At 44.8% G+C, this 26,202-nt stretch overlaps 2 protein-coding genes across 3 annotated transcripts in view; one reads left to right on the top strand and one right to left on the bottom strand.

The window, feature by feature from the left end:
- The window catches only part of IGF1R (insulin like growth factor 1 receptor), a 169,204-nt gene extending 148,083 nt beyond the window's left edge, over positions 1 to 21,121 (bottom strand). For both annotated transcript variants that reach the window (XM_063412802.1, XM_063412803.1), the window contains exon 1: positions 20,700 to 21,121. In XM_063412802.1, the coding sequence (XP_063268872.1) occupies positions 20,700 to 20,793 (94 nt within the window). In that variant the 5' untranslated portion in view covers positions 20,794 to 21,121. The remainder of the gene's footprint in view (positions 1 to 20,699) is intronic.
- On the top strand, positions 21,115 to 25,265 carry LOC134558747 (uncharacterized). Its single transcript, XM_063412935.1, has 3 exons — positions 21,115 to 21,186; positions 21,228 to 21,901; positions 24,072 to 25,265. The coding sequence occupies exons 1-3, from the start codon at positions 21,115 to 21,117 to the stop codon at positions 24,193 to 24,195; spliced, it is 870 nt and encodes a 289-aa protein (XP_063269005.1). The 3' UTR covers positions 24,196 to 25,265.
- Positions 25,266 to 26,202: the final 937 nt, after the last annotated feature.

Here is a 26,202-nt window from a genome sequence, read left to right as displayed (position 1 = left end):
AACGCCAGCAGCTTCAGTCTAATGCCTGCTAAAGCAAAAATGGAAGACTGAAATTACAAGCTGTTTATAACACTGAATTTATGTTTCACAATCTGTGATGACAATAGAGCTTAGCAAAAATTGTCTCTCCTGGGGACTGTTCTTTCCACCTTTAAAAAAAAAAGTTGGGCGCATGATTTTATTTATTTGTTTTTAAAACAGTTGTCTGCACATCCAAGTGACTCAGCAATTGGCTGACAGAAACCTATGGGATCTACACTTAGGTAGCTGGGATAAGCAGCCAAATTCTTCCAGAATGGAAATTCATCATGTGGCTGGGCTCAGCAACTCACATTCAGGAAGACTTTACCATGCTCTTAGCTGCCTGCCACCCTGCAGTAATCTAGGAAAGCTGTCACTCTTTAAAAGCTTTTGGGGAATTTTTTTAGTGTTATTATTTTTCAAAAACGGCTGGCTAATCAGGCCAGATCATTCAGGCTTCATTAGAAGCCAACTGACAAAACAGTATCATAACATACAATTGCATCCATAATGGTCAGCAAAGGATTTAATAGTGAGTCACAGATCCACAGAAAAATTACAAGTCTGATGCAATTACTCTTAACAATATGCAACACAGGGCCCTACTATGCTGTGCTAACCAGCTCTTAAGCAATCAGACACAGAAATCCTACATTCTCTGGCCTTCCACAGCAATGTTTCTGTTTTAACAAACTGAACTAAGACTTCTATTAGTCCCGTATTTGTACCAAAATAGAAATTTGACATGGTGCTAAAAAATAAATAATGATCTAACTGAACAGAAGAAAAAGTTAATGCTATCAAACTTCATTTAACAGAACAGGGAGCTCTCCCACCCCTCCCTTCACATGGCAACTACACAGCTTAAAAATCACACAGGTCATGCTGTAACCTGCTCTTTCAAGGCAGTTAAAATATGACCAACTTGCAATCCCCAAAAAGGGCTTTAAAGGTATTAAATTACATATATGCAGGTGCTGTGGGGCTTTCCAGCCATGAGCTAACTAGATTGAAAAAAGAACCTTCCTCTCCAAATACAAGGTAAAACATGTGGGCTGGCGCCAGAGACAAGGTAACGTAGTCCAGCCCTTATCAACCAAAAACATTTGCATCAGAACACAATTTAAGGCAAATGTAAACCAAAGTAGCAATATCAGGAAGAGTTCTCACATGAATTCACCTTTCTGATGAATTGGATGCTTCTGACTCACTTTTAGTATCACAGACACAGCCCAACCAAGGGAAGTGTCCTTTGTACCACAAGGGCAGCGTTCACACGGTATTAATTGTCTCAGAGGCACCACAGCACAATAACCACGGAAAAAGAGAACCAAACACCTCTGTGATACCACTCAAGGCGAGTCTGTCCTCAAACAAAACATCCTTAATGCACACAGGTGAGAAGCTACCAGATAAACAGGGTTAAAGATGGGAAAGCAGAGCTCTAGGCACAGTCAGCCACTGGAACTCTAGGAGTTTCATTTCTCTGAAAATACAAGGAAAGCTTGAGTATAGGATTTTCAGTGTATCTATGCAGATGTTCTCATCAGCAATTGATTGAACCTTACTGTAAAACAGTAAAAATAAAAAATAAAATAACCTAAATATATATAACTGTTAAAAAGAGAAGAGCCAACTGTGGTTTACTTCCAACCGCCTTCCACACTTACATTCAAGGTGACATTTCAGCCAATACTGTCTATTCCACATTTACATGCTATCCAAGACATTGGATTTCCAACCTCATACACAGTTTTTAGACACTGCCTAGAAGCACTGTGGGTGATGCACGATGCTGCAATTCTGGTGAGCAGAACAGTTCGGGTATTTAACCAGGCAGGCTCTGCTGAGTTCTATTGCCTGGCAACTGCAATTCCTGTCACCATATCCACTTTTATCACAAGAGCACTGGAACGGCAGAGCAAGCAGGAGAATTACTGTTCACCCTCTGGTAGGTGCTTCTGGAGAGCCTAGGATGTAACAGGTTACCCTGATACACTTCTAACAAACTTCCCCATGAGAAAGCAGTGGGTCCAACACAGTGAGACAAATAAATCCATGGCACCTTTCATTCAGCAGCTCCTCATCAGGGATTATCTACTCCACCCCCCTTCTCAGCCAAAACTGGGGGGAAGAGTGTTGCAAGAAGGGTGTTGCAAGACTTTGGGGGGAAGAGGATGCAGGAAGTTACAGGAGATGGGGCTAGGACAAAAAAAGCAGCAATATCAAGCCTGGATGCTGGTCTAGACACTCCCAACTTCAGGAACCTCCCCTCACTGGGATCTGCAGCAGCACTGATTTATTCTGGAAGGTAAATAGAGGCAAGACCAAGACAGAGAGCTCAGTCTTCATCACTGTTCTTACCCTTCACCTTGTACACACACCCCTCTCCTACTTAAAGACATAAATAAAGAACAAACACTTAACCTGACTGTAGCCAGCTCCCTGGTACTATTTCTCTATTTGTTCTGGTCATGAAGAAGGTAACATACGAAATTAGAAGGAATTTGAGTCAGAAAAGATGGTTAACATCAAGGAGAGAAAAACAACTGAGCGAAAGTTTTGCTTTGTTTTTATAGTGTACATCTACAAAGAGGTGGACACAAAACAAGATTTTAATTGGGGCACTCAACTTTGAAGTCATCTTTAAAATTAACTTGTTGCACTCACCAGGAAAAAGTGGATCTAAACATACTGTTCTAGGTTTAACCTGAACTGATTATTGAAATGCACAAGTCTTGGAAAGGATACTATTTTTAAAGATCTCATCCTCTCAAAAATCAATTTTCATCTTAGGCAGGGGGGACACAATATACTAAAAGTTTTTAGATTCAAATTTTCTTAACTGCAATAGAACTTAACTGCCATGACCTGGTTGATGGAACTAAAATAAAACTATCCTCCCTGGAGGAACTGTGGAGTTCCCTGGACAACTGCTGTCAAAAGGTGGTTTAGCACCAGAACACCTGGAACCTCAGCCTGTGAGCAGGTATGTTTCTTCAGGAAATTATTAACAAATGTATACTACTTAATATTTGAATTATTACAGAAAATATATTTATAATTAACCTATGATAAGAAATCTTTCCTTAGAGAACTTAGATTAAAAATTGAACAGTGAACTTTATCCACTGCAACAAATAAGGAGGAACTAGACAAAGGGAAGCAAGAGAAACCACATGAACCCTGTAATATAAACTCCTAAATATATAAACCTAAGTGGCCTATCCTTTAGTTTCATTGCATTCAGAAATCCTTTTATCATGGTAACAATACAGACACTTTACATTCTGCAAGATAGACAAAAAAATATTAGCTGATCTCAATAGCTGCCATCTCTCAAACAAAGGAGCCACCCAAAAAATAATTCTGAACATCTCCCGATGAGAAGGAAACCAACACACAGGCAGAAGCTGCTCACAAAACTTTAGAATTAGGCTACATGACTGCATCAAAGAAACCTCTCTCTGGACCCAAACTACACTCAAAAACATTTTGGTGAGACTGTTTCCTTCAGACACGAGGAAGGTCTCTCCAAGCTCTGAAATCCCGTAACTAATTATAGCACCCCACATCCTTCCCCACCATCATCAACAGCAAAACCAGCTGCCAATCTGGGAGGTAGAAGAAGAATCTAATCTCCACTGTGCCACTACAGCCACCCCAAAAAAGGCATTCTTCTGCCTGTAGTTATGATTTGCCTGCCCGAACATCATGAAGTGCCATCAGCCACACAGCTCCTGCCAACACAAACTACGCTGCCAGGGCGGGTGTTCGGCGGCACTGCCACGCTGGGTAACAGTGCCACATCCACCTCCAAACACAAAGCTTCAGAGCAAGCCAGAGAAAGAAAAACATAAAGTAACAGAAGGGGAAAAAAGCAAAGTAAAAAGGATTTGGACAAGAACATCCTCCTTTCCAGCTGCCAGCTTGCAGGTGAACTGGTGCGGGAGCAGAGGTGACGGACGGCCCTCGGCCTCGCCTCACCCACCTGAGAGCTCCGCCGGCCTCGCTCCGCTGTTGTGAAAGAAAACCACGGTATTTGTGCAAGGCTGGCTGGTTCCATGTTAAGAAAACACATCTGAGCCGACAGCGCTTGCTTTACCACACGCCAGCTTCATTCAGCTTCAGAGTCAGAAACCAGGACTCGGTCTCCTTACTGCCTCCACATTTAACCAGCAATTTAGGACACAAACAAAGTCCCGGACTCAGAACCGCCCCCAGATCTGTGAAAGGGCCACACTGCCTTTAACACAAAACTTCCTAGTCTGCTTTGGAAAACACGAGTGCCCAAAGAAGGAGGTCCCCAAGTGACAGGAATGACTGTGTTGGGTAACACTATGTAAAGATGTGTACAATGGAACAGATAAAAACAAAGACATTCAAAGAAGGAGACTGGGAAGCAATCTTTGTTTTGGTGTCAATTGGTGCACAAGCATGTCGGGAGAGGTGAGAAACAGGAATGTGTCTTCATGGAGACTGTGAATTTATTAAAATGTCACAACAAAAAGAGAGTAGCTGTGACTAACAGACCCAGTAAGCTCCAGGCAGCTAAACCAATCCAAAGGATGACGGTTTATCAGAAAGGAAAGGCTGGTCAAAAGGAAGTAATGAAGCAGATATCCATCAGAGAACAAAAAGCAGGTCTGAGCACAGAGCCAGGAGCAAGACTGCACCAGAACTTACAAATGAAGTGTAAAACATCAGACTTGGCAATCCTGCTGCCAAGGAATTATTTACCACACGACGATCAATATTACAATACACACAGAGAGGAGTATTTTTATCTCAACCTCCATTTGACCCGGTGGGAGCTACAGACACTTTCTCACACTAATTCACATATTTCAAGGAGAGTCAAGATGGGAAAAAACGAGTTGGAAGCATTTCAGGTTCTGTCTCCTTTCAGCTCATTTTCACTGAATCATACCAAAACTATCTGAGGGAACAGTTCAGACCAAAACTGTCTGAGGGAACAGTTCAGAATTGATTTGTGCTACCCAAGACCTGATCAGAAAAGCAAAATATTCAAGGATCACAGGAAGAGGTTTCGTTCATGCACTGAGCCAAATCCTGGTTGTGCTGTCAATCCTTTCAAGTCTTTGCCCTTCCTTCACTGTATCAAAAGTATCTCTTAAAAATATTCCTCTGAAAACCCTGGACAAGTGCCTCAACTTCCAAGATTTATTCTCTATAGCCTTGAGCAAAAGTGATGGGAAATAAGCTTTCCTTCTCAATGGCTACTGTTAAGTAAAAAAAGAAAAAAAAAAAGAAAAAAAAAAAAAAAAGGCAACCATTACTAGACCTATTACAAATTTGGAAACCATAGCTCAGAAAACAAGGAAGGAGGGGAAGGCAATGGAGGGAGAAAGAAGAGGTCTAATTTTCAGACAATCAACTTGAAAAATCCTTACTTCAGTGAACTGGCAAATAATGTGTTAGACATCTTGCTTCTGAAACACAACCCTGCTAAAGGGAAAAGGGTTAATTATATCCCTTATGCTCCAGAGTATTTCAACGGGCTACGCATTATGTTCTTCTGAAGGGCAAGTTGTTCTTTTATTTATTGTTTAAAGCACAAACATAAACACAAAGTGTCCAACCCTAAGGTGGTGATTCCCACTTTTACTTAAACAGAAATGCAGGGCTGCAGGCTTTCTCTGCTATAAAGCTTTTAAACCTGTTCTGTTCCTCTGACATTTTCCCCCCTCACTCTTCTCTGATAGAGATCACAAAAACAACTAAGACATCTGACATACAGGAGAACATCCTGCTGATTAAGAGAAAACAAGAGCACATTACTCTTGAGAGGATACAAAGCACCACTTCCTAATGTGTTCTACTCTGTCAGCACAACAGGCTTCTTGTCATTTCAAAGGGAAACTGGTCATATTGATTTTTCCAAAACACAAGTATTATAAAAATATTATACATTTAATTGGCCTTAACAAAGTGCTCTTGTAGTGGGGCACATCAACAGAGATCCTACGAGACAAGATGTAAGATATCAAGGTGTGGCTGTAAGTATTGGAAGATTCTCTGCAAGCAACAGCTTTGAGAACTGCCGAGATTGCTCCTCATAAAGCTCCTTGCAGCTCCTTTAAACCTCAGTGACCGAGAGGTGTCTTTAAAGTGTGGCAACTCTTACTCCTGAATTCACAACACCCTGAACAAACACCGTACTTTGCTGAAAACCAGTGTCCTTTCCACGCCTCACCAAATTTCAACCATGCAACTCGGTGCTCCGTGTTTGCTCAACTTTTTCTAGAGGAAAGGAAAGTTCTTTACACCCTCTCAGAGCAATTTATTCCTCTCGTTGTTCCCTTGCAAAAGCCAGACCAACTGAATCAGCTTCTCTGACTGAAAACCGCACACCCTGCCTGTCAGGAAGCCGGCAGGATCTTTTTTCCACTTTTGTTTACAAATTCGAAAACTGAGCTGTTCTCAGACAGCAGCATGAGCCATCTCTTTTTCAACCCCATTCCCAGTTTTCTACAATCCTAATTAAGGCAACATTGGGGAAAACTTGTACATGCTTTCCAAGGAAAGGATATAGATTTCCTCTTCTCTTGGCTCTTTATTTCTGTTTTAATGCAGTATATCAGAGTGTACAGCCAGGACAAGTTTCAATGGTTCAAAGACCATCTAAAAAGTTGTTAGGCAGAACACAGGTCGTTACATCCCCTTTGAGAATATCCCTTCAAAAAATTCTTTAAAATCAGAATTTTGTGAGGAATGCAGCAGAGGAGCATCCTCCCACCTCCTCTTAGTCCTCCAGGGAACTAAAGTAAGTTCTCTCTTCCTGAAGTGTTACTTCAAGGCCTCTTTATAGCTTGCTTCTAGTGCAACTCAGAGCAGTGTACCTCCTCCCTTTAATTTCTTCCAACAAATCCCCTTTCAGCAGAATTTACTCTCACATATGCAACGTGGGCAGAGTCTAGTAATGTGACTTAATAGTTCCTAACCCAAAAAAAAAAAGGTTTTGCTAACAGTAAATTCTAGGAACGAAAAAAATAAATTTTAAATCTTACCTGCATTTTACCACAGTGTTTCTAATTAGTATCTGTCAAAAGAGCATTTCCATCACAAGAAAAGAACAAAGCTGCAGAATGACAATTTGCCATTCATCAAAAGGTAACTGCAAACAACAACAGACACATAAATGTTCTGTATCCCACCCCTGCTGCCCCTGCATCCTCCCCTGTGCCACTGCCACAGAAACAGCGCCGGGAGCACGGGGATGTCAGGGCAGAATGGTCTGAGCCAAGCACCAGAGACACAGGTCAGCTAGAAAGAACCCCAGCAGACGAGACTAATGAAAACTTTAATCTTCAGCTTCTATCCTTAGCCACTTAAGACAGCTCTTCCCCCCACCTTGCTGCGGGGAGCGTATTTTAGAGTGAGGATTATCATTCCTGGAGGTAACTCAGCCGGGCAGACCATCACACACACACCTGCTCCACTGCAGACACCCCTGTCCCCACACCCAGGGCAGCGTTGAGTTACTCCGGAGGGAGTCACTTCCACATTCCAGCCTCAAACTCCCCTCCAAGAAGTGATCAGTCACTCTCGGCTTTCACACTTCAGTAATTTTGGAATCAACAGGAAATGGAGATCAATTGTGATTTTACTAACTCAATAGTGACTCATCATTCAACTCCCTGTAGCCTTCAAATTCATCTGTGAAGAGACGTGATAGCGCGGCCGAATTAAAAATAGCAAATCTGGCTCACTCACAATTAACACTCCCTTGTCCATCAGATTTGCCCCAGATTGCAACATTTTCGGGATTGCGACATCCTGACCATTTTGCGTCAGATCCCAAACGCACTCACAATTTGTCTTTCTCAACTCAACCAGGAAAAATAATCAATAGGAAAATTTATTATATAAACCAACTGTACCACAGCCTCTAACATCCATAACTCAATTTGAACATGTCTCAAGAGGAGTTAACTCTGCCTATCAGTGTTGCCAGCTACTGACAATGAATCTCCTTTGTATTATGAAAATACTCTCAAATCATTAATTTCCTTCTGCTTACACAACCTTCAAGCCAAAAAAAAACCCCATATTTGCATGAAATCGAAAGTCAATAAAAAACAATTATTTCATTTACAAAAATAGAAAATCATTTTATATAAACCACTTAAATGCATTCTTCTAAAAATAAACTTAATTACAAATCTAACATGAAATTGTAACAGCATATATTAGGGCTAATGCCTACTGTAATTTAAATAAAATAAAAATAGTAAGCATATAATTTACACCAAAAAAAAAAAAGTTGGGACTGGTGAATTTGCTGTTCAGTGCTCTCTTGAAGCCACCCTTTGATGAAATGCTCACAGAACTTCTACCTTCAACAGCTATTTCTGCAGTGCCTCATTTAAGTTTTCTCCAATGGCTCAATTCAACGAGCTCCTAATCCCAAATTAAAAAGGACTCCTGCATAGAAACCTGTGAAACGGTCAGTGGGCAAGATCTATGAACTCTAAACTTTTGAGAAACAATGACAAACTATTTTTTCTGTTTATTTTTTTAAATCATGCCTCTCCTTCACACTTGGAGTTTTAATTAAGTCTCAAAACCCAGATCTTCTGCATTTCAATTAAAATTCCATTTTCCTTCCAAATAAAAAAATAACACAAATGAGAAGTAATCTACCAGAAAATACATCATTTGCCATTTTGTCACTTAAAAATGTGAAAATTAAGGATCTGAGCCAATGCATCCAAGGCATCTAATTATTTACATGAATTTGTAGAAACACATTGCTATTCACTAGCAAAAAGGTCTGTACTTTCAAAAATGGTTGGTTGTGAATCAGAGTTCTAACAGCTGTCAGTCATTAAAAAAATCCAACTAAAAATATGCAAAATGAGATTCAAACTGTATATTCTGAGCAAGCTCTTCCTGCTTGCTGTTGTCACTACGAAAACCATTTACTTCATCTCAATAAAAGAAAAAAAAAATACACATTAGTAGTGCTCTGAGGCCTTCATACTAAGGAAGAAATAAACTTTGAAGGACAAATTGGACTAAAATTCGCAACATTTTCTCCAGAAGGTTGCAAAGCCACAGGATCCATCCCCCTGGCCTCTCACGCTGTGCTTCCGTGAGAACAGAGGGGAATGCACAGAACCAGGGTGTGCAGACATCCTAAAGGGAGCAGCCCTCCCTCCCCCTGCTAAAATCAGTAAACATGGCATGACAAGCACATGCTCAGCCCCTCTGCTCTCCCCTTCTCCCCACTGAGCAGGATTCACCTCTGCTTGGGAGAAGCCACAAGGGCATCAAACACAAACTCGAGGCACAAGACACGGGGAGCAGGAGAGTCACGATGAGCTCAGAGCACTGTTGTGATCCTGCAGTGAACAAAGGGCTGTGGCCACACGTGCAACAAGCCAGAAATCTCTGCACACTTCTGTGAGCAGCTGCTGCTGAGGGAGGAAGAGCAATCCCATGGAATGAACAGAGAGCATCATCCCAGCACATCCTCACAGTGAGGCCAAGCCACGCTCAACCACCTCAGCTTGTGTTTCATTCTTGCTGCACATGACACAGGTAATGTTCACAGCTGCCTGTGAAGATCTGGGTGTATTTTTAGTGTAATATACTATCTCCTTATCAGTCAGCTGATGCCAACACCCCCATCCTCACACTTCTGTTCAGAGTACAGTCATCCAACGCCTGGCAAGGAGCAGCTTCCCAGTGAAAGCGCTGTCACCTGGATGACAGAGCCACACGAGCATCCCAAGTCACGTCCCTGCTGCAAAAACGAAGCCTTTACCCACCCCCCAAGGACTGCACTCGCTGTGTTTTACAAATGGGGAGGGAAATACAGACACCCGGAGGAGGAATACAATTTCTTCCCAACCCTTCAATCCTGGCAGCTCCTGAAGCACGAGATGTGATCACTCCCTATTTTAGCATGCATGACTACCAATGCTCACACAAATTATCTGGTTCCTTTTAAAATTCTGTATTTAAAATTACAGTATTTAACTTGAGGCTTTTCTATCCAACTAGTGGATGGATAAAGGTGAATGCACCAGTAATAACTTCTTACTATGCTTTAATTGCTCTTTGTTAAAATGAAGACCCTTGCTCTGAATTTATACTTTTCAAATCAGGATTTAAATAAAATCAGATCTAGAAAGAAAAACAAACTTGAACACAACTGTGCAGCATTATGATACAGCATCTGATTCCCACATTCCAACTCTCTTGCTCCTCAACACTGCAATGTATCACAGACAAATTTAAAAATAAATCACTGGTATCAACTACAAAGACACCAAGAAAATCCTCAGACAGTGCTGGCTTAGCCAGTGGAATGTGTAATTCTTGTCTACATACTATCACTTTCTTTCATGAAAAATACTGAAAATATCTTTTTGCCAGGTTAACCAACTCTGACTTCAATCTCACTGACATTTCTTAAGTAGAGCTGAGTAATTCCATTCATATGCAAATGGTACAGTAAGTCGTGAGTAGCAGCATTTGCAGCTCCTTCAAAGAGAGGAGCATTTACTCTTCCCAAGTCCCATCTGCAGTGATGTACCCAAAATGTTATCAGGCCCAAAAGGTACAGCCCCAGCGATTTTCAGAGGGAATATTTTCAGCCTTGATGCTGGTTGGGTTTTTTTTTTTACTCTGTGGGGTATTTTTAAATATTAAAGAGATGAAAGAACCAAGAACTGAGATCGCATCTGTTGCCATCACAATTTAACCACAGTCCATGTATTTATACAGTGGAATCTCCAAAATAACATTGCATCTGTTAAGATGACAGTGTTTTTCCATGGGCTGCACTGTGTTGTAGTGGAGTTACTCTAAAGCTGATGCTTTTGAAGTGCTGGTTGCGATCCACCCCAAATTCTTTTTGTAATCTTCCTCAAACATGTTGAATTATAAAGCTGTTGTGTTCCTCAGTGTGGCTTGGGAACAACAAAACCCTCATACATCTCATCAGTGGGCATTTGGCACTGAAGCCTCACAGCTAATGCAACATGTTTATTTAAACAATGAACTACCCAAAGAGCTGCACAGCCCGTGTACAAACAGATGTGTGTTCCATGTGTGCTGTGCTGCAGCCCAGAACCTCCACCACACACACTCCACTGCACTTCTCTGTGCCTCATTTCTGCAGGACAACAACTGACTTGGAAGGGCCTTTGTTCCTTCACTGGCCACTTCAGAATCACAACCCACCTAAGAATATCTAAGCCTGAATCTTAAAAGAGACTCTCACACCAGAATTTGAATATTCAATATGTTTGTCATGCCTCTTGTTGAGACATAGTATCAATGAAAATATTTGTCCACGTAGTCAGCCTACTCCAATGTGACAAAAATATAAACATTTTATTAGCACTCACACAAAAAATAAACAAACAAACCTTCAGTCACTCCCAGGCAGGACCCTGGCAGGCTCAAGTCAGTCTCTAACAAGCCAAGTCTCAAGTTTGAAATAACAAACTTGCTTTTCTTACACCCCATTGCTACTCTTTTCTACAAGGGACAACTGCAGAGACTCCAGCTCCACCAAGGGCATAGCTGCAGGGAATACCAACATCACTTAATAACACAAAATCTCCACAATCCAAGGTGCACAATCAACAGGAATAACAACAGACCCTCTGACTTTTTGCATCTTCCTCCACATACAAGTGGCCATCCATCCTACTACAGTGTCCCATCTCTCAGGTCTGAGGAAGAGGAGCAAAGTGCACAGAGCAGCAGTAACTCACACGGATCTCTGAGCACAGGTGGATATTCACTCATTCCATACATCCCAGGAGACACAGTGTGCAAGGGACCAAGAAATTTACATCCATCTCACAAACAAACAACAAGACAAAAGCTTCAGCCACAACGAACTGAAAGATGATGTTAACTGCAATCAGCACAGCATCACAAGCTGCTTCCTCCTGCTGGGGTTCAGAACAACCAGAGAGAAGCAGCTGCTAATCCAGTAGTGGAAGTCAGGCTCTATCACAATTCCAGTGGGCTCCCTCTTCTATCCTCCTTCTATCTTAAAGTTTGTGTCATCACCCTGCTGAGTCTCTCTAAAGTTGGTTCTCAGCTGAAAAAATGGCAGAACCACCTGAAAGCTTAAAAGAACCAATCCATGTTATATCAGCCCAGCAGTATTTTGGAGAACAAACCAAATCCCCAGTAGGACACATGGAATTTCACTAAGGAAGACAACTTAACTACACATCCCAGAAAACAGAAAAGAAGAACACAATAAAACTAATTTCTGCCCTGGCAGAGCACGGGGACAGAGTAAACAAAGAATTTCCATTGCCATTTCAACTCTTCACACTTCAGCCAAGTGTTACTCCGAGGTCAGCTGAGCTGAGCAAACACGTGTCCATTCCTACGGTGCAGGGCTGGTTCCTCACTCCCTGCCCAACATGAACACAGTGCACTCTTCAAACCTTTCAAGGCTGTTCTCACACAGACAGACCCATGGGGATGTGAGAAGAGCAGCAGGGAAGTAAAAAGTACTACTTGGAGAAGGTCAAAATGGGGAGACAACTCTCAACTGAAGCCAATGGAAATAATAAGGAAACCAGCCCAGCGAGAACCAGAGATAAAGCCCTTCCCTGCAAGCACAAGCCAATTCTCTTGTAGAAAGTTGGTTATAGACAGTTTCCAGGGGCAGCTGTCACCAGATCTTTCTCCAAAATGCTCTATGCCTTTGACTAAGGATTAAGATTTGAACTATCCCTGTCTACAAGAAGACCTTTCACTCTCAGAAAAACCTGTGATCATTTTTATGGCTGCTCTATCACACATCATTATGGGGGCTTTTTCCCCTATCCTATGAATTCCTTGGGGAGCTTGCCTCTCAAATATAATGAGCTGCCTGTCTACAGGATGAGGAAAATCAGCACTGAGTCAATTTATGTTTGGGGAAGCCGTTTCTGCATCCAAGAGATCTGGAATTCTCTTTCCCCACCAATAAAGCTCTCCAAACTCTAAGGCTCAGCTCTTGCATTTTCCCGAGCACACATCCCAGGAAGACTTCTCAAGCTGAGTACCACGATCCATATGCAAATCAAACACCTCATCCCATTAAGTACAAGCACCTTGCTACAACACCTCTTACAAACCCACAGCAACGCTAACAGAGAAGAGTAAATAAAACAAAGTGATGCCACCCTAACCTCGGCAATGCACAGCAGCCAGCAGACCCTTTCAACTGCTGCGCTTACAACTTTTCATCCCATAAACGCTCTCCTGCTTCAGCAGAAATGTGTTTATAACTAAAAACAAAGCGAGCACCTTGGTCCTCCCCGCCGCTTCGTCTCATCTGTCTTACACGAGAACTGCCACTACACCACAGTTTGAAGATAATGATGTACTCTCACTTGAGAATCACACACTCAGCTGCAGCTACCTACTGTATTCCAGTAGTAACAAATGGGAGAGATACTTCAAAGAGCACATTATCCCAGCTCTAATTTATGCATGCTCCCTCTTACCATCAAGCCATTTATTTTAAACCTGTCAGATATACTTGTAACGTAGCATCATGAATAATTTAAAAAGTAATCTGTATAAACCAAGTTTATAAACTTAACAGCAGGTACAGTACCTTTCATTCAAGCAGACTGCTCTCTGATAAAGTACAAGGGATCTTTGACTACTTCAGCATGTATTCATTTCATGCATTCTGAACTTCAAAAAATTCTTCTTTCCTGCCTCAAATCAAACCCTCTGCTATTTGAACAGTATTGCATAAGGAGATCACTTAAATGAGTAGTGTAATAATTTGCAAATTGTTCATATTAAAGGAAAAAACTGCAAAGCTGTTGGAAACAGCCAGTAAAAATGACCCATCACCAATTCAACAGCAGGAGAAAACCACTCTTGTAAAGTTTGCCTCTGTCATTAAAAACTCTTAATATTTCCTGCATCTGCCTGATGTTGTCACTTTCTGACACTGCTCCCAGCACAGGCAGAAGGGATGCTCGACAAAGAACTCCAAAAAAAGCCCATCTGTTAAGAGAAAGTGTTTTGATCAGTTGATGCTCACACTTCCAAGTAAACAGAGCTATCTTTACAGCACGTAATGGCACCAATAAGGGTTGGAGATAACATTTCCTGACCGGTCACAGAGCTATTGCAGCAACATGGGCAACACAGGCAAACCAACTCATTCAGCTAGGGGACCTGCCCCAAACACACCTTCACAAACCAAGAATTCTCCAAAGCACTGAATTTATAACACACTGAAGTTATAAACTACGATGGTAAAGCACATACATGTGCAGTACGACTATTTCCTGTTTTAAATGATTTATTTGTATTGTTTACCCTTTTTTGAAGTCAACAGTGAAACAAAAGTCTTAAAATCCAACCAGGTCTGCAGGATGACGATGGCAAATACTGCCCTAAGTCAGTATTAAAGTGACTTTCTGCTGACGCAAAACTGTACATTTGATATTCTACCCAATTATTTACCAGTGGATTTGGTCCTCTAAAGGAATAATCTTAGTACTTTATTGGGGTGTGAGATCCCTTCTCCTCAGACAGGTCAGAGACAACAGTTTCATTCAAAAAATTATCTGGGAAGTCACTGAAAGATACAGACATTTGTTTCTGCTCCTACCATCAAGTTTACCAAGAAAGAAACAAGACTAACTGGAAATGTACAGGTCTGGATATTCCTAAATAAATAAATAAATAAATAAATAAATAAATAAATAAATAAATTTCTGTGACATTCAAGCTTAGGAGTCATATGCAAATCAACCTGTAAATAAAGAAACAACAATTTTGCTTTTCAGCACATTTTAAACAATCTTGGGCCACAACAGCAACTTCCTGAGGATATCAACACTGAAGAAGTTAATTGGCGTCTTTGCAAGATATCCTAAGGGAATGGCTCATGTTTTGCATTTGCAAAGGTTAGAAAGCAAAACTTTCAGTGATAAGGGCGAGTTAAATCTTCACAACACACCCGGGCTTGTCAGAATGCATCTCCTTAATTAATTAATAAGTCAAACTGTTATCAAACTGTGTGAGCAAAACCAACAAGTCCTGTCTAAAGGAACCAGAGCCTATCTTTGAGTTTGAGCACTCAGTACAGCTCTGTGTGCAGAGCACAGAAACATATGAATGAACACTGTGTGCTGCTGATCGTTTGCTGGTCCTCAAAGTTTCTCTCAGACATTTCTGGACACAAAAAAAGACAAATATAGTACTCCAGAAATCAGTCCAGATTGTACCTGTCATGACTTGGCTAAGAGGGAAAAAAAGCAGCTCAAAAAAACACACACAAGACAGGCTGGCTAACAACCACCAATGTGTCTTCATCAACTGCTGTTTGTTGAGTTCTGCTTTTGTACAATGAAAAAGAATGCGAAACTATTCTTTTTAAAGTGGCTTTCATAAATCATAAAAACTAATCCAAGTAACCTACACAAAGAAGCTGTCTATACAATTTACAGTGATAGAAAAATTACACATGTCAAATGGATCAAAATACTAAAACAGTATTTCTACCTTTCAAACACATCACTACATTCCCAAAGTCTTTCTGCACACAAACTCTTAAAAGCAGCACGTTCCATTAGCACCAAAGCCCAAAAACCTTAAAAGCTCAGCTCTGTCAGGAAGATCCAAATTAAACTGTAACTGCAAATGTGCAACAACTTTAATTACGAGACTCCCGAGACAATCACTCAAACTGCAGCTTTTTTTAAAATTTAGCATCCACAATAGTTTTCAATAATAAAGTGCAGTTTACCCATTCTTATGTATGCACTCACACATAAATAAAAAACAGCTGCTACTTGATAACATCCGAAAACATTTCCAAATGTGAAAGCTTTATGCTAAAATCCAAGCAAGAATGTATTTAATTTCATAAACCAAAGTTGCAGGAACTTTTTCAGCAAGTTGCCATCAGCTTTTCAAGTACAATAATGCTCATGAAGTTTATTAATTTAACTACAGATAATTCAGATAAATACCCTGACTTCTTAAAAATAATTTAATTCAGCACATTTTGTAAGTTATGAACTTTAGAGCCATTACAGATGATGAGCTAGATAAGTTGTTTGCTGTGTGGGATCACAAAGTTAACATCCAGTGTGAGAAAAACAGGTTTTCTGCATGTATTATTGCCTCTCTCTCTCTCAAAGTTCAGGACCATAAACAAACTCCTCTACAATGAAGTTTGCGGTAGCTCACAATTCACACAGATGGAATATACACACAATATAATTAATCATTTAACAAAACTGCCTCTTCTGCTCTCACTGAGATAATCGTTCCAGTGATCACTGGTAAAATCTACCTCAGCGTAAAAAGAAAACAAAAATTACTGGGGAAGAGAAAAAGCATTAGTTAAACATGAACTGAAATCATCCTTTAAAGCTAATAGTTTCAGCCCTGAAATGGATTTTAATTTTGAATGTTAGATGCTTAAAAAAACTTCTCCAAGATCTTAGTAAATGCCAGTTTAGCAGAAAATTAAACAGGAATTGAAACAACTTTTCCCATGGTAACACATACGGATAGAAATTAATTATTTACCAATGAAGACAGATTCAAAAATCATCACGTGGCTGCTCTTTAACACTAGATTTTGTGTGTATCTTTCAAGATGAAAATAATTTCAGCATCACTGGCATGTGCTTTAACTATGGCCTAGAATTAGTTTGGAGGAACAACACGTCAGGGAAACGCTGACACAAAAATCAACACAGTAGTTGATCACATCTGAGCAATTTCCCCATTAGACCAAATAAATCATGTCTTCTGTTGTGCTGAAGTCAAACTAATTGATCTGTCTTCTTGGTCTCTGCAGGCCCTTCCTTCCCTCACTTCTCAGAACACAAGAACTAAGTTAAATTTCCTTCACTTTACACACACAAAAGCGCCCTGTGTTTCTCCTTCAAATGTTGGTTCAACACTGAAACTTCCAACACACCTTTTTTCCACACCCATCCCTCTGCTTCCTCACGTTCAACACATTTTGCCTGATATTAGCTAAGTCATTTCCATTTCCTAACCCTCTCAGTTTCTGACTCACACACGCCTTTGCTCCAGTTCTGGTTTGCAAACCAGAAGTCCAACCCAACCCAACCAAAAAAAAGTCCAAGCACTGCCCGGCCCACTCTCCTCACTCCAGGCACCATCACTCCCTGCTCACTTCTCTCCTTTTCCCCTTCTGCTGAAACCCCCTGAGCCAATTTCCTTACTGGCTCTGGCGTTTTCTATTCGCACCCTCAATTACAGCAGGAATTATCCAGCTCCCAGTTACCAACATTCCCTAACCACTGGGCGTACAGGAAAATGCTGATGCAAAAGCGAGGTGAGTGCAACGCCGACACTCAGCAGGTCATGAGGGCTTTTACTAAGCAACCTGGGAGAGAGATTAAGCATCAGCATGAGCTACTGCTCATTATCACAATCACAACATCCAGCCTGGATAGACAAACAAAAATGAGGCGCTAACATGAGCAGACCCATCAAGATATCCATCAATTTGAAGTATTATCACACCTAAAACTATTATTTTCCTCCCAAGTGTTTAACCCATTCCCTCCTAGACATTCCCTCTGTAAATACACAAAAGGCTGAAAATCAAAACCCCATCGTGCTCAAGGGAGGAGAGGAAGAACACCTCGTGTTTATGCCTCATCTTAAACCCACCCCCAGCATCAAACAGTTGTAACTTTACACATCAAACGCACGGGTACAGCACCACAAACTCTAGCTTAATGAAAGGTCTTCTCATTTCCATTTTTGTGCCGTTCTAACACAATCTCAGGGAATTCTCAGCATTTTTAAATTACTTTTTCTGAATCAGGAGCTCTCCACTGAAGTTACCTGCATTTTAAAGAGGTTTCTGTCACGTAACTACAAACACATTTTATATAATTTAGCATTAAAGAGATGGGTCTCTCCCCTCCAGTTGTAACTCCTTTGTATTCCTATTTAGGAATGCCTTGCTTGTTTGACCGAAAATGGAAATGCCTTTTAGCTATGACACAGTATATATGAAAAACAAATAAAAATTAAGATTAATCTTCCTTCCACTATTGTGGGGAGAGAGAAGAATATGAAGAGATGTAAAACATCTGCTCTGGAGATCATTTTTCCCCCTAACAGCAAAATTCTTTCAGCAATAACTCGTGAAAACAAAGGCTATTAAACTGTAAACTACAAAGACAATCGATTAGAGGCAGTATTCAGCTAAGACAAGTTTTTCAGCATATCTTCCCATATTTAAATGCCTGAATCTTCTTCAGAAGATATTTCATTTGGGATGTTCATTTTAGGTAAGTGATAACCACAAACATTTCAGAGGACTACAACCTAAAATCCTCACATACTCTTCCTGCATTACTTCATTGCCAGAGCTGGGTGAGCATTTTTACTTCAAGGTACTTTGTACCAGGTAAGACAAGGAAAACAATTCTAAGTGTGTATCCTAGCAGTTAAAGAAGGCACCAGATCTCCTCCTCCTCCCGTTCTGTTTCTCCACGCTACTGGATCCTTTGTAAGCCCTTCCCTGAAGAAGTGCACGGGGGTTTTGTTTTTACACTTAAAGATTAATCTTCCCTCTTGAAAACAGCACTAGCCAAGAAGTTCTACTCATGGAAGTAAGACTGCAGCTCTCCAGACCTAGCTGGCCCAAAAGCCTAAACTGGGCCTTAATTTGCAAGGAGTTAACAGGCATTTGCTGCCTAACAAAACATAATTATTACTCAACATGCATTACAGGCTCGTCTGTGTGCTTCTTGCTCACTTATCTTTTTTTGTGTACTTAGCCTCACTGTCAGTGCATCCAAAGAACTTCCCTTTCTTTTCAGTCTGAAACCACTTCCTTTAGAAAAGCCCTCCTGTCTCCTAAATTCTTTCCCTTTACATTTAAAATGGAGAAATTTGATCTCCTCGTTCCTTCCCTCCAACGACGCGTTTTCTGAAAGGGAGAGGCACACAACAGCTCCAGGAGTGCATTGAAAAAACACGGCAGAAGAAATTAAAGCATCAGGATGCAGTACAGGAACATCCCTGTTTCTGCAGACGCCGAAGGAGAGGGAGCACTGTTTAAAATGGTTGGGCTCCAAGACACATTTACCATCTCCCCGTCTGCAGAGATACTCTGGGAAACAAGGGAAGGCTAATTTCATGCAAGAGATCCTCAATCCAGCGTGAGCCCGACATACCAGGAGAAAACCGATCAGCCCCGGGATTAATCCGGCGATGATTGCAGTGTAATCAATGGCAGCGCAACCCTCCCTGCCCCCTCGATTCCCCCTGCGCCCGAGAGGGGCGGGCACTGCAACACAATCACAGGTTGGAAACGCACAAAAACAAAGTCGGGGCTCCGGCAGCTCCCGAGCGAGGAGGGCGGCCGCGGGCTGGGGCTGAGGATCGGCGGCCGGAGGGAGCCGGGCCCGCACGGCGATCCCCGTTCTCCCGGTGCTCCCGGGGAAGCGGCTCGCACGCTGCTCGAACCTCGGGCGCGACACGGCCGCTTAGAAAAATGCATCACCCCTAAGATCGCAGCCCGTTCGGCCATCAAACCTTTTTATTTACGCACAAACGTAAAGCACCAATGTGCGAATTAATTTAAAAATAATAATAAAAAAAAGAACGGCAGCCTGTGACCTTTAGATTGCGGGATGCCGCCGTAATTCCGCACCCCGCGCCCAGCGAGTGAAACCCCTCCTCGGCGGTAAAGCGGCAATAAAAGGCAAGGCGTTCATTTCCAGGAATTCCTCACTCGCTACGGCCGGTTATTGCATACAGCCTCTAAATATTGACAGAGATCAAGCTCCTTCCATGCGGGGAAAGCGAGCGGAGTCCTTCCCTGCCTGCGAGTGTTTACTACGCAGCTCGCAGCCCTGGCTGCGGCGTCTGAGCGCTGCCCCGCGCTCGGGGGGGACACAAAGGAGGGGCACGGCCCCCTCCGCCGGGCTCGGGGCTGCGGCGGTGCCGACCCGTGTGTACAACCAGGCAGCCGCCTCCGGGGAAGGAAGGCGGGCATGGCAGGCAGGGAGACGCGCAGCCCCGGGTTGTTAAACGTGCTCGAGGAGCAGACGCGTAACAGGAGGAAAACACGCAGAGCCCCGCGGGCAGGGGCGAGACCCGCTCGGCGCCGCGGCGGGAAACGGCGGGAGCCCCCCTCACACGGACCCCGGAACGAACAGAGACCCCTCACACACCCTCCAAGGACAGGGAGCCCCTCAGACAGCCCAGACACGCAGGGAAGCCCCTCACACACACACAGCGAGGGAGCCCCCCGCCCAGGGAACCCCCTCACACACACAGGGAACCCCTCACACACACAGGGAACCCCCTCGGCAGCCCCTCACACACACAGGGAGCCCCTCACACACACACCCAAACACGGGGAGCCCCTCACGCACCCACGCGCACGCAGGGAGCCCCCCCATCACCAGCCCACTCACACACACTCATACAGGGACCCCCCCTCACACACACGCACAACACCCACATAAACACACACGCACGCACATCACAGAGGGACACACACACACAAACACAGGGACCCCCTCACGCCCCTCCAAACGCACACAGGCAGCCGCCGCCCTCGCCCCCTCCCCGGCAGCCCCTCACTCGGGGGCTCCCTCACCGCGGGGTCCCTCGCCGCACCCCCCGGCTCGCACTGTACTCACTTTCCCCATTTGTTGGCCACAGACAAAGTGCGGCGAAGACGAGCAGGAACCCCCAGACGACGGCGAGGGACTCTCCTCCAGCGCCAGACTTCATTCCTCTTTCTTTAATTGGACAAAATCCTCCTTTCCGAAAACAAAACAAAGCAAAAAGAAGTCCAAAATTGTTCGCTTTCTTTCCTCTCCCCGTCCTCTAAAAATAACGAGCGACGGAGGAGAAGCGGGGCAGGGTAAATAAATCCACGTTGCCTCAAGAAATGAAGAAAAAAAAAAAAAGCAAAAAAAATAAAAACAACACAAGACCCTTCGGCGCGGCAAACCGGAGGGTTGCTGAGGTCCCTGGGTGTTGATCTTCCGGAGCAACCACACCAAAAATACACAGATATTCACGATGTATTAACGGCAACAACAACAAGGCATGGAAGCCCCGGGGCGACGCTGTCTCCGGGGCGGCGGGGCGGGCTCGGGGCGGCGGGCGGGGGGCGCCGCCGTCTCCCCTCAGCGCTGGCTGCGGTGGTACATCGTGCACAGGAGCCGCAAACACGAGGCACATCGGGGCTGGCAGTCGGCATCTTCAACCTCCATTTTCAAACACCGCACACACGCACACACACAGAGACACAAAAACTGGGAGGGCCGCGGAGGGAGGGGAAGGGGGGGGCGCGACCCAGACAATCCTATTACAAAACAACAACAGCTCTGCCGTCCCCCCGCGCGGGGACGGGGCTGCCCCGGCGGGATCCCCGCGGCTCCGCTCCCCGCTCCGCGGGGGAGGCTGGGGGGGACACCCCACGCACAACCACCACCCACAACAACACCGCCGCCGCCACCACGAGTCCGGCTGCCTGCAGAGGCTCGAAATGCAGAATTTGGGTCGAAAATGAATTAAAAAGGCTTCCCTCCTACTCCTCTTCTTCCTCTCCTCGGCGCGGCTGCCACAAGATCCTTCTCAAAAAAAAAAAAAAAAGAAAAAAAAAAGAAAAAAAAAAAAAAAAAGAGCCGAATCCAGGACACACACACAAAGCAGCAGCAGCAGCGGCAGCAGCAGCAGCAGCGGGGCGAGCGGAGCGCTCAGCACCCCGCCTCCTCCCCCCGCAGCTCTCCTCTTCGCATCCCTCCGAGCCGCCTTGCCATCGCGGCGGGGGCGGGGGGGAGGAGGAGGACGACAACAACAACAACAACAACAAAAACCACCCAGCGAATTTGTAAATCCTTTTCTTTTTTTTTCTTTTTTTTTTTTTTTTCTTTTTTTTTTTTTTTTTTCTTTCCTCCCTTTCCTCCTCTTTTCCCTCCTCCTCTGGGTGCGCGCGCGCTGCGAACCTTCCCCCGGCGCTGCCCAGCCCAAGGCAGGGGGAGGGGGATCCGGGAGAGGTGTGTGAGTGTGTGTGTGTGTGAGTGTGTGTGAGTGTGTGTGTGAGCAGGGGGGGCTGCGGGGGGCGAGGAAGGCGATCCGGTTTGCTGAAGGTCAAACCCCAGGAGCTTGTTGCGAAGGGTCTGTAATTCCTCCGGGGAGGAACGGGGCGGGGAGGGAGACGGGGGGGAAGGGTCTGCTGCTCTGCTGCTCCTCCCGATTAATTCGCCGCTCGCTTGCAGCAGGGTTCGCAGCGCTCTGCTGCCGCGTCTGCCCCCCCCCCCCCCCCCCCCTTATCCTCCTCCTCCTCCTCCGCGCTGGCTCCCTGTACACGACGGAGAGTGAGCGCTGGTAAACAAGAGCCCGGCGTCGCTTCGCCGCCGCTTCTCCGCTCTGCGGCCGCGCGGGGACGGGGCTCCCGCCCGCCCTCCCCTCCCCTCCTCTCCTCTCCCTTCCCCTCCCCTCCCCTCCCCTCCCCTCCCCTTCTTTTCCCTTCTCCCTTTCCTTTCCTTTCCTTTCCTTTCCTTTCCTTTCCTTTCCTTTCCTTTCCTTTCCTTTCCTTTCCTTTCCTTTCCTTTCCTTTCCTTTCCTTTCCTTTCCTTTCCTTTCCTTTCCTTTCCTTTCCTTTCCTTTCCTTTCCTTTCCTTTCCTTTCCTTTCCTTTCCTTTCCCTCCCTTCCCTTCCCGGGCGCGCTCCCGCGCCCCCCCCCCCCCCCCGCGGGCTCCCCTCGCCCAGGCGGCGGCGCCGGCGGCGCGCGCGGAGGCGGCGGCGGCGCGAGCGAGCGTCGGGAAAAACCCGGAGCGGAACGGGACCGGGAGGATGCTGCACCTCGGGATGCTGCACCCCGGGATGCTGCACCTCGGGATGCTGCACCCCGGGATGCTGCACCCCGGGATGCTGCACCTCGGGATGCTGCACCCCGGGATGCTGCACCTCGGGATGCTGCATCTCGGGATGCTGCATCTCGGGATGCTGCACCTCGGGATGCTGCGGGGCCGCCGCCGCTCCTGCCTCCGCCACGGCCTTCTCTAACGGGGAAGCGGGAGAAGGAGACCTGACGGATGTGCAGCGAGCATCCTGCGGGGCGGCGGGAGAGCCCGCGAGCGAGCCCTGCCAGTGGAAATGCCGCTGTGTTCGTGACAAATAAATAAATGAGATGAAACATAATAAAAAGGCAGGAATGGGGTTAGGAGGAAGTAGAAATCTGTAGCTGCGATTTTTACATGGTGTGTTTGTTTATTTACTTATGGCACTTAATGGAAGCTGCTCCTCTGTTTCACACTGAGAACAGGGCCAAGGGCCGACCCTGGAGCGCTGCTCCCAGGGATGCGGGTCAGGAGCGAGGGACAGGGACGCCAATGCTTGGCCAAGAGCAGGGGACAAACCACGGTGGGACATGTCCCCATCCACACTCTCCATCCTCCCCTTGCGCTCTCAGCATCCCCACCCAAGGCTCCAACGCTGTCACTCCGTTCTCAGCTGTTCGCTGGTATCCCTCAGTGACATCGGACGCCCCAAATGCTGGGGACATGGATGAGCTGAAGCAGGAAAGGTTTGGGCTTTTCGGAATCGGAAGACGTGGGCCGTGTTCCCGCTGTTTCGCCGGAGCTCGTAGTAGCCATGCTGCGCGGCATATGGGTGTCCTGAGTAATCACAGATTTGTTGCAATACTTTGGCATGGGGAGATAGCAAAATGATGCTGAAGTATAAGAAAGCAGACATCTGCGAGCATTAGCTATGGTCTAGGCTGTTGGGTTGTTTTTTTCAAAAAAAAAGTACATTAAGAAATTTGAAAATGTCGCATTATTAATGCAAATGTCAAAATTAAGTTTTTACATTTAAACCTGAATTCTTTTTGAGCATCTTGTTTTACAATATCCTTCAGGGATGCCACCCCATCATTTCCAACAACCTCATACTGAACATGTTTTTCTTCTTATAGTTTCTCCATCTATTCTTCCACAGTTTGCCTTGTGAGAATTGTCCAGTTGAATGAGTTACGCATTATCTCTTGTACCCCTTAGGAAAGATGGAAAGGTTCAATTCTGTGTCACAGAAATTGAAGGGAAGATCATCACTGAGAACAACAGGGCCAGGATTGCCACACGAGCACACCTATGCAGGACTCTGTCAGTAACTGAGGAATAACTCAAAACTGTGTGCATTTGGGTGGTAGCACAACCCTCCTGAGATTGCCTGTAGGAAAATCAGGCGTTTACACCTAAAACCATCCTGGACTGCCACGTGTGTGTCTACCATAGATTTTATCAGTAACACACAGGCTCTCATGTCCTCAAACTGAGCCAGAGAGATCTTCATGTGCCATCAATTTTTACTGTTGCTGGGTACAGCTGTGGCTGTTACAGGCCCTGGTTCTGAGCAGAGCAAGCGTCCTTTCCGTGCATGTCGTGGCATTGATGCAGCATAAATTGTAATGTCTTATTTACCAATTAACGTATTATTATGTAAAGGCAGAGCTGAAGTAGGAACTGCGTGTCTATAGTTCATCATTCTGCTGTCATGAAGAACTTTTATTTTTGTCAAATAGCCTTTCTTTCATTACTTTGGCAAATAGGGTAAGACATGGACAAGCCTGTTGTACTGGCTGACGTACAGGCAGAGAGCAGAAAGATGTGCTGTGCCTCAAAGAGCTCCCAGTCTCATATAAACACAGTCCTATAGGTGTCGTAACGTAGTTTGCTTCTGGAATCTGTCAGATTGTTTTAAAAAGTTTTTAAAAATATATGGTAACAACAGCACATTGTTGAACAGGAGGGTTTGCAGTGCTCTCCATCCTCCTGAGCTGCTGATGTGAAATTCATAATTTGTAATTATCTGGCTGGATTCTGCCAGGATGTCTTTACCTTTTATTCTGTGGAGGTATGAGGGAGGAATCCCTTTTCCTGTGAATGCCCAGGTGCCCATAGCTCTGTTCCCTTAACCTCTTAAGAGGAGAGCTGTGCACAATGTTCAGCTTTCCTCATGCTTTCCCATGTTCAGCAGCTTCCAGTGCCAGCCATGCACATGCACATGCTCAGCTTTAGTGCACCCTTTTAATCACATCTGGCTCCTGTGTGTTGGCATCTTCCTCCAGGAGGGCTCCAGTTATTTTCAGTGGAGATATTTAAATCAGGATTTTTCAACATGTACAACCACACCATGGTCGTGTCCTTGACGATGAAAACCTCAAGCACAATGTACCTATACCATGTGCAAAATTAAAGTTATAATTTGGATAAATTATATTTGATTTTCATAACAATGTGAACTCATAAAATGATGGCTCTTCTCTGTCCTGTTGGTTCTACAATCATTCCTTCTCTCCGTTTGCACTAGGCTTTGTGGTTCTCCTTTGTCCACAGCTGGTTTGTGGTCCTTGAGATAGATGGACAGAAAGAATCTCCTGGTTACACACACACATTTTACCCTTTGGAGTGTGATGCTGAAGGCCACCAGCATACCTGTGTCCTGCTTAAAATGCCACTTAAGTGGAAAACTCAGGGAGTGTGGCAGTGGCGATGAAACAACGCGGTTAAAACAGCCACTGACCCCAGTCTCTCAAAACATAGATCTGCCCAAGGCAAATATCCTCATACTCAGCCATACTTCAGTTTTAACAGCAGCCTCACCACCGCTTTCTGGGGCCACCACTGGGGAGGAAGAGGCCTCACTCATTCCCCTGCCTCAGTGCTCGGACTCCGTATAGGCTTGACTAGACTTTATTTTGGCTTCTGCAGCACATTCAGGGCAGCCTGACCTCTTTACCAGACGCTCGCTTGTCGTAACCTTTCTGCCTCTGAACATTTCGTGTTACCGGCAGAAGGGAGCTGCTGAAATTTATTCTCCTGCCTTCTCCAGCCATGTCGGCTCCCCGGGATGAAGGTGAGCCATCACTGCCTTTGTCTGCTCCTGGGGCTGCTTTTTGGAAGGTCTCTGCAGCTCCTGGTGTGGCCCTTGCAGCTGAGAGCACCCACTGCAGCCACCCCCTCTGCTCCAGGAGCTGCTGGTGCTGCCAGCTCACCTTGTTCAGCCTCTGCTTCAGGCTGAACCTTCTCGTTGAGGGGAGGTGTGGGTAGGTAAGAGTTCCAGGTGGGAATTGTGCCTGGGTGAGTGATACATCTTTTACACAGCATGGGTGAGTGGGTTTTGTACACA

This window comes from Prinia subflava, chromosome 15 (genome assembly GCF_021018805.1).
Source record: "Prinia subflava isolate CZ2003 ecotype Zambia chromosome 15, Cam_Psub_1.2, whole genome shotgun sequence".
In the NCBI taxonomy this organism is placed as follows: Eukaryota; Metazoa; Chordata; class Aves; order Passeriformes; family Cisticolidae; genus Prinia; species Prinia subflava.
This window is presented reverse-complemented; position numbering and strand designations above follow the sequence as displayed.